Source organism: Mirounga leonina, unplaced genomic scaffold (genome assembly GCF_011800145.1).
Source record: "Mirounga leonina isolate KUSES-001 unplaced genomic scaffold, KU_Mleo_1.0 Mir_94, whole genome shotgun sequence".
Lineage (NCBI taxonomy): Eukaryota > Metazoa > Chordata > Mammalia > Carnivora > Phocidae > Mirounga > Mirounga leonina.
The window spans coordinates 50,866,855-50,874,714 of NW_023270855.1; the positions used below are offsets into that span (position 1 = coordinate 50,866,855).

At 57.7% G+C, this 7,860-nt stretch overlaps 1 protein-coding gene across 14 annotated transcripts in view; it reads left to right on the forward strand.

Annotated features, from left to right (window-relative positions):
* Positions 1-7,700, forward strand: part of DOCK6 (dedicator of cytokinesis 6) — a 44,753-nt gene extending 37,053 nt beyond the window's left edge. For 6 of the 14 annotated variants that reach the window (XM_034997792.1, XM_034997786.1, XM_034997784.1 and 3 more), the window contains 13 exons: positions 54-212; positions 344-444; positions 986-1,178; positions 1,269-1,412; positions 3,502-3,633; positions 3,726-3,740; positions 5,046-5,177; positions 5,278-5,367; positions 5,691-5,927; positions 6,323-6,466; positions 6,549-6,655; positions 6,896-7,057; positions 7,456-7,700. In XM_034997792.1, the coding sequence (XP_034853683.1) occupies positions 54-212; positions 344-444; positions 986-1,178; positions 1,269-1,412; positions 3,502-3,633; positions 3,726-3,740; positions 5,046-5,177; positions 5,278-5,367; positions 5,691-5,927; positions 6,323-6,466; positions 6,549-6,655; positions 6,896-7,057; positions 7,456-7,498 (1,659 nt within the window). In that variant the 3' untranslated portion in view covers positions 7,499-7,700. Of the gene's footprint in view, positions 1-53; positions 213-343; positions 445-985; positions 1,179-1,268; positions 1,413-3,501; positions 3,634-3,725; positions 3,741-5,045; positions 5,191-5,277; positions 5,368-5,605; positions 5,928-6,322; positions 6,467-6,548; positions 6,656-6,895; positions 7,058-7,455 lie in introns of those variants that run through there. The other 8 variants (XM_034997788.1, XM_034997785.1, XM_034997797.1 and 5 more) reach the window with 5 other exon arrangements.
* The last annotated feature ends 160 nt before the right edge of the window (positions 7,701-7,860 follow it).

Consider the following 7,860-nt stretch of genomic DNA (forward strand, 5'->3'; position numbering starts at 1 on the left):
GGGGTGAGGGTCCCAGGCTCACAGGTGTTCTCTTCCTTCCCGGCTCCTCGTAGAACTTTGCCCGCGTGAAGATGCAAGTGACCATGTCCCTCTCATCCCTGGTGGGGACAACGCAGAGCTTCAGCGAAGAGCACCTGAGACGGTCGCTCAAGACCATCCTCACCTATGCCGAGGAGGACGTGGGGCTGCGGGACAGCACCTTCGCCGAGCAGGTGACGCCGCCGGGCCCCCCCGTCACGCCTTCCTCGGCCTGCATCTTTGCTCTGCCTGCTTCGCCCCCGCCACTAAGGCTCTCGGTCACGTCTCGATGCCCTCATTGTCCCCGGCCGCTCCCCCGCTCCAGGTCCAGGACCTGATGTTCAACCTGCACATGATCCTGACGGACACGGTGAAGATGAAGGAGCATCAGGAGGACCCGGAGATGCTCATTGATCTCATGTACAGGTGACGAGGGCCAGGTGGGCCCTTCAGCTGTTCTCACCCACAGACAGGTGGCGGTGGGGTGGGTGGGGAGAGGGGCAGGTGAGCAGGCAGGAGAGGGCACAAGCAAGGGGAGGGCAGGTAAAGGAACGGTACAAAGGGTGCCAGATGAACATAACTGGAGGACGACAGAGGAGAATAAGGTCAAATGAGGGGGACAGGTGGGAGAGACAGGTGAGGTGCTAACCCGTGACAGGTCCGGGAACAAGTGATTTGGAGGAGAGGTGAGGGGTGTTTGGGAAGAAGTAGGGGAGTGGGAGGCGGGGGACAGGTGATGGAGCTAGGGAAGGCGCGGGGCCTATGGGAGGTCGGGGCCTGGTGCACGGGGATGGGGGGCCAGGAGCAAGGGGAACAGGGGCGTGGCTTAACATTCCAGCTTTGGAGCCTGGCTGGTGAGCGCCCCCGATGGGTGGGGTAGCAAGCAAAGGGGGTGGACCAGCGAGGGGCGGCCAGTGGGGGCTAGGCAGGTCCCCGTCCTCCTCACCAGCCCCCACCCATGTGCCAGGATTGCCCGCGGCTACCAGGGCTCCCCCGACCTGCGGCTGACGTGGCTGCAGAACATGGCGGGGAAGCACGCAGAGCTGGGCAACCACGCGGAGGCCGCCCAGTGTATGGTGCACGCCGCCGCTCTGGTGGCCGAGTACCTCGCCCTGCTGGAGGACAGTCGCTACCTGCCCGTGGGCTGCGTTTCCTTCCAGGTGAGCCAGTGGGGGCAGTGGCGGGCCCGATGGGGCAGGGGGTGGCACCCGTGGGCCGGGGCCAGGGCCTGATGCCACCTCCCACCCCAGAACATCTCATCCAACGTGCTCGAGGAGTCTGCCATCTCCGATGACATCCTGTCTCCCGATGAGGAGGGCTTCTGTTCCGGAAAGCACTTCACGGAGCTGGGGCTGGTGGGGCTGCTGGAGCAGGCGGCTGCCTACTTCACCATGGTGAGGCCTGCGGCTGGCCGCAGAACGTGGGGCTCGGGCCAGGGTGGCGTCCTCAGGGCCACTGACGGGCCCAGTACCTGCTCCTGGGGGCTCCCAGTGAAGCTGCTGCCCGATCCCTCCCTTTCTGAGCAGGGGATTGACTGAGGACAACAGGGTCCTTCACGAGCTCGGGTTCCCTGCCTCTCTCCCTGTAAAACCCTTAACACGTGGCCTGGACGTAGGTAGCCTTCCACACACTCAGCCGCTATTAAATTTTTTCTATTAGAGAAAATTTCGAGCACACATAAAAGAAAAGGTTGCACCCCCAGCCCCACCCCCAGCACTCAAATCCAGCAACCACCAGTCTTTATGCTCTTGTTTCAACTCATTGCCTCTAGTTTTTTGTTTTGGTTTTTGATGGCGTTTGTTTTTTTGTTTTTGTTTTGGTGTTTTTTTGTTTTTTTTTTTAAAGATTTTATTTATTTATTTGAGAGAGAGAGCACATGAGAGGGAGGAGGGTCAGAGGCAGAAGCAGGCTCCCTGCTGAGCAGGGAGTCCGATGCGGGACTCGATCCAGGGACTCCAGGATCATGACCTGAGCCGAAGGCAGTCGCTTAACCAACTGAGCCACCCAGGCGCCCTGTTTTGGGTTTTTTTTATATATACATAAAAAGATCTTAATTTTCACAATTTTTTTTGTACATAAAAAAGAGAAGATCTTAATTTTCACAGATTGATTGATGAAACCCAACATGACCGTTCAGCTGGAGTTTTTTTTCAAAGCTTGCCTACTCAGTGTGGTCTGAGGACCAGCAGCATGGGCATCACCTGGGGGCTTGTTATAAATGCAGAGTCCTGTGCCCCCAACCCTACATTTTAACAAGATCTCAGAGATTCCTGTGTGTTGGGAGTCAGAGAAGTTCCAGCTTCAAACAAACCCTACTCATCACACCATCACCTGCACAAGTACCTCCCTGTGCAGTCCCGCTGGTGAAATCCTTTTATGCAACTCTTTATACCGGTCCGTGCTTAGATGTCCCTGACGATCTCGAAACAGTTTTCTTTCTGCACTTGGTTTGTTTGAATCAGGATCCATATAAGACCCACAGTGGCAGTGACTGACAAGTCTCTTAAGGCTCTCTCAGTCAAAGAAAGAAAACAGGAACAAAAGACAGGGCATAAGTTCCCCACTTTGTACAATAAGGCTTTTTAATGTTTTCCTTGATAGGTTGAGGCCCAGGCGATGTATTGTCCACTGTTATAGAAAGGTTTTCTCTTCCAGTTTGCTTGTTTGTGTGAAAGCAGTTGGGTTTTCCCCTGCATTTCACTTGTTGGAGACCTGGGCTTTGTTCCAAGAGGTTTTCTGGCCTGCTTAGGGCTAGTTGCATCCCTGTGGTGTTGCTTTACCTGTTCCTCAGTCCCCTGAGCTTATGGGAACTGATGATTAGATCTGGAGCCCTGCTCAGATTCAGGGTCAGGTTTTCCAGCGAGAATTCTTTTCTGTGCTGCCAGCCCCCTAGTGGGGTTTTCATTATTGTCATTGTGTTAAAGACTCAGAAACAAAAGCCTTGGGAATAAATGGGACGGTAGACACCTCTCACGGTTGGTCAGCAAACATCACAGGCTGCCTGCTGTGCTGGCGCTGGCTGTGGGTGAGGGGCACTTAGGAGCGGCCATTACCACAAGCCAAGAGGTAGCTGGGTGTGGAAGTCTTGGGCACCAGGCCAAAAGGGCTGGTGTTCAGGTCCTGGCCCTGGGGAGCCATGTCTGAGTTTTAGTTTTCTGAGAAATGGAAAAAAAAAAAAAAAAAAAAGACAAAAAAACAAGAAAACAAGAAAACCTCCTCCCACAAATGAAGGAACATGGGTAAAGTACAGATGTACACAGCACCTGGTCCACAGTCAGCACGATGGAGACCACGGAGGGGTCTGTGGGGGGTGGAAAGACTGGTGTCCCATCCGGGACAGGGTGGTCAGGGTGGGCTTCCTGGAGGAGGTGGTGAAAGATGGAGCCCTAGAGGATGGGTGGTTGCACAGAGGGTGGGCTGTTCCAGGCAGGGGAGAAAACTGGGGGAGGGGTGCTGGGAACCCTGATGTGCCCCCACCCCCAGGGCGGGCTCTACGAGGCAGTGAACGAGGTCTACAAGACCCTCATCCCCATCCTGGAAGCCCACCGAGACTACAAGAAGCTGGCTGCCGTGCATGGCAAACTGCAGGAGGCCTTCACCAAGATTATGCACCAGGTGGGCCCAGGATGCCCTCCCAGACCCTGCCTTTGGCCCCACCTCCCACCTCACCACAGCTCAGCTGACCCTGACCCTTCTCTCCCCCACAGAGCTCTGGCTGGGAGGTGAGTCAGCCCAGTGGCCACCTGCCTCTGGGGCCCCCATGATGGCTGGTCAGCAGTGGTCAGGGACCACCAGGGGGTGCTGGAGGAACATGGCTGCCTGGCCGCAGGGGCTGGTGCTCAGTGGGCAATGACGCACCCTCCACTTCTTCCCCCATTCCCCCGGGTCCCCCTCCCTGCCCCAGATCCCAAGGGCAGCCTGTGACTCACCCAGCTGGGAGCTCTCCAGAGACACCCCTCCCTCGGGCAGGGCCAGCTTGGTCACTGCCTGTAAGGGGGGGCTCTGACTCCCTCCTTGTCTGTCTCTGTGTTCCTTTTCGTCTCGAATTATGGTCTCTTTCCCTGTCTCTTTCTCTCTCCCTGTCTTGGTCACACTCTGTCTCTCTGGGTCTCTGTCTCTCACTGTCTCCTCCAGCTTCTCCCAGGATCTCTGCTCCTCACTGCCATCTCGTGCTCCCCCTCTCCCGCCTCTCCCCGACTTGGGTCTATTTTTAGGCATCTCCTAGTTTGGGGAGAATTTTCTGGCCAAAGAAGGCAGGAACCCAGAGCCAAGATGGGAGGGCTGGGTGGGGGCCGGGTAGGACGGTCAGGTCCCCTCCTTCCCCGGAGAGAAGGAGGGGAAGAGAGAGATCTCTGGTCTCTGCCCGAAGAATGGTACTCATGGGGCAGCATAACCAGGATCCTGGGGGTTGGGGGCTCTTACCTCTGACCTCTCCCATGACTTTGTGTCTCCCTCCCCTACCAATATCCTTGTGCCCGCCCCCTTCTGCCTGGATCGGCCTTGGTGAGTGAACATGGAGCTACCCTCTTCCTTTCTGGTGGAGGGTAGTATATCTGATGAGGGTGAGGGGTGCCCTGGAACAAGGGAGCCAGAGCCTCTGTCCCAGAGGGCTATGCATTTCCTCAGCCACTTAAGGATTTATTGAGCACCTGCTGTATACCCAGCCCCATAGACATTGAGGACACAGCTGTAAGCAACAGAGCCCTAGTCCTAATTTCATATTGAGATCCAGACTCTGAAGAACTGCACGGGATGAGAGGGATAATCAGAAAGCAGGGGCTTGTGTTGAGTGAAAACAAAGATTTGGGGGAGGCAGGAGACAAAGGTTGGGGAGAAAGAGTGAGGGTGTAAGCAGCTGGCCATCGTCTGGGTCTCAGGGTCCTCCCAGCTGTGCCTATGACCTAATGTTCTTGGGGGTCTCCCTCGCCCTGCCCACCTCTTCCACACTTGGGGGCTCAGGGCCACGCATCCCTGGGGCCAGGGAGCCTCCAGGGGGGCGTCCCGGGCCACAGCTCCCCTTCTCACAGATGCAGCGCGTGTTCGGGACGTACTTCCGCGTGGGCTTCTATGGTGCCCGCTTCGGTGACCTGGACGAGCAGGAGTTTGTGTATAAGGAGCCGTCCATCACGAAGCTAGCCGAGATCTCACACCGGCTGGAGGCACGTCCCAGCGGTAGGGGGTAGACGGGCACTGGGCTGCGCTGGGGCGGAGCGGGGGCCGCTGCTCCTCCATGGCCCCGAGTCAGCCCCGTGTCCCCAGGAGTTCTACACGGAGAGGTTTGGGGAGGACGTGGTCGAGATTGTCAAAGATTCGAACCCCGTGGACAAGACTAAGCTTGACCCACAGAAGGTGAGGGCTCCTGACCATCCCAGGGGACCCCCAAATCCTATCTTCAGGGAGACTCAAAAGTACTATTTCCTGGGGACCCTCAAATCGTATTTCTCTGGCAAACTTGAGAGCTTATCTCTCTCGGGGACCCCCAAATCCTTCTCTTTGGGAGATTCTCAAACATCGAGACTTCGGGGGCTGTGGGAACCCCAGATTTAAAGCTCCCAGACCCAAGGAAGTCCAAATCCCCTTTCTCCAGGGATGGGGCCCTGCAGGGAGGCTGGCAAGCCCCAAGTGTGTGTACTGGGGCTGTGGGAGCCTCATACCTGAGCCCCGCGTCCCAGGCCTACATCCAGATCACTTACGTGGAACCGCACTTCGACACCTATGAGCTCAAGGACCGGGTGACCTACTTCGACCGCAACTACGGGCTGCGCACCTTCCTGTTCTGCACGCCCTTCACACCTGACGGGCGTGCCCACGGGGAGCTGCCGGAGCAACACAAGCGCAAGACTCTGCTCAGCACAGACCACGCCTTCCCCTACATCAAGACGCGAATCCGCGTGTGCCACCGGGAGGAGGTGGGCAGAGGCCCAGGGCCCAGGGAGGGGAGAGGCCGAGACCCAAGATCAAGGGAGGCCCGGGTACCCCAGACCCAGGCTGGCGAGAGGACCCCAAACTCCAACCCCTAAACACCAGTCTTCAGACTCAAACCTCTACTCCCTGACCTAGCCAACTGGAGGCTGGACCATAATCAGACCAAAGTCCCCAGAGCCAGACATAGGAGGCTGAGACCAGACACCCCCCTCCCCCCTCCGCCAGACCCAGGCAGGCAGACACCCCCACACCCTGTTCATGACACAGCCTCTTGGAACCCCTCTCCACCCCCAGCAGGGGTCCAGGCTGCTCTGGGCTGGCTTGGGTCAGGACATCTTCAGGCCCCAGCCAGTGCCTGCCAACCCCCCCCCCCCCCCAGACAGTGCTAACACCAGTGGAGGTGGCCATTGAGGACATGCAGAAGAAGACACGGGAGCTGGCTTTTGCCACCGAGCAGGACCCGCCCGACGCCAAGATGCTTCAGATGGTGCTGCAGGGCTCTGTGGGGCCCACTGTGAACCAGGTACAGCCAGTGGGGCAGGCAGGCTGCCTGAGGTACCCCAGAGGCCATGCGGACACCCTCAGGAGCCCCTCTCACCCTGCAGGGTCCCCTGGAGGTGGCCCAGGTATTTTTGGCAGAGATCCCAGAAGACCCCAAACTCTTCAGGCACCATAACAAGCTGCGGCTCTGTTTCAAGGACTTCTGCAAGAAGTAGGCCTGACCCCTCCAAGCCCCGCTTACGGGCTCTTTGCCTTCCTGACCTCATACAACCTCTCTGTATCCTGGATGTCCATTATGGAGCTCCTGCCTCTCTGGTTCTCATTAAGTCTCCTCTACCTAGCAGACTCACATTATAGCTCCTGACCCCACCCCCCACGGACTGCCCCCCACCTCCAGTCTTGCCTTCTCCTGACTGCCAGCCCCGAGCCTCTCCTGCCCTCTGTCTCTCAGGTGTGAGGATGCCCTGCGGAAGAACAAGGCCCTGATAGGACCAGACCAGAAGGAGTACCACCGTGAGCTAGAGCGCAACTACGGCCGCTTACGGGAGGCTCTGCAGCCGCTGCTCACCCAGCGCCTGCCCCAGCTGCTGGCGCCAACCACAGCGGGCCTCAGGTGCCTGACCCCAGCCCCCCACCCATCGGGAGGGCAGAGGCGGGCACAGACGCGTGCTGTCCTACACGTGCGTGTCAGCACGCATGTTCACGGCGTGGCACAAACATGCAACTATGGGGACATGCCTGCTGAGCAGGCTTCCGGCAGCCACTTCGGATCCCGGCTAGGTCATTTCCCAGACATGTGACTTCACGTTCCGGAGCCGAGATTTCCACATCTGTAAAATGGGCACAATTCTTAGCTTTGGTGGGAGATTCCAAGAGAGATTCTATGAACTCGTGGCCAGATCAGAATGGATGGGAAAGGAGCAGAGTCCCTAATTAGAAGAGGAGGGGGCGGGGGGAGGCTGATGAGCACTATGGAGTTGGCCATGTTGACCCACCTCATCCTTCCCCCAGGAACTCCTTGAACAGAGCAAGTTTCCGGAAGGCCGACCTCTGAGCTCCGAGTGGCCTGAAGCCACAGCCAGAAGAACCATCACCCTAGCCTCACTGTCTATGCCTTCCCAGGATTCTCCCTCCACTGGCACACTGGGCTGTGGAGTGATCATATTCACACGGGGCTGGGCCCTCTGTTCCTCTGTTCCCATCTGTGTGCACTGATGCTTCTTACCTTTTCTAATTTAAAGTGGTTTTCATAAGCAGCCTGTTTGATGTGGATCCTGGGAGTTGGGTCATGAGCGCACCCCCACACCCTGCTCTTTGACAGACTCTGAGAACTCACTGGGTGCCAGGAACACAGCAGTGACAACCGATGCAAATTCCTGCCCTGGTGGGGCTGACATTCTAGTAGAGGAGGCAACA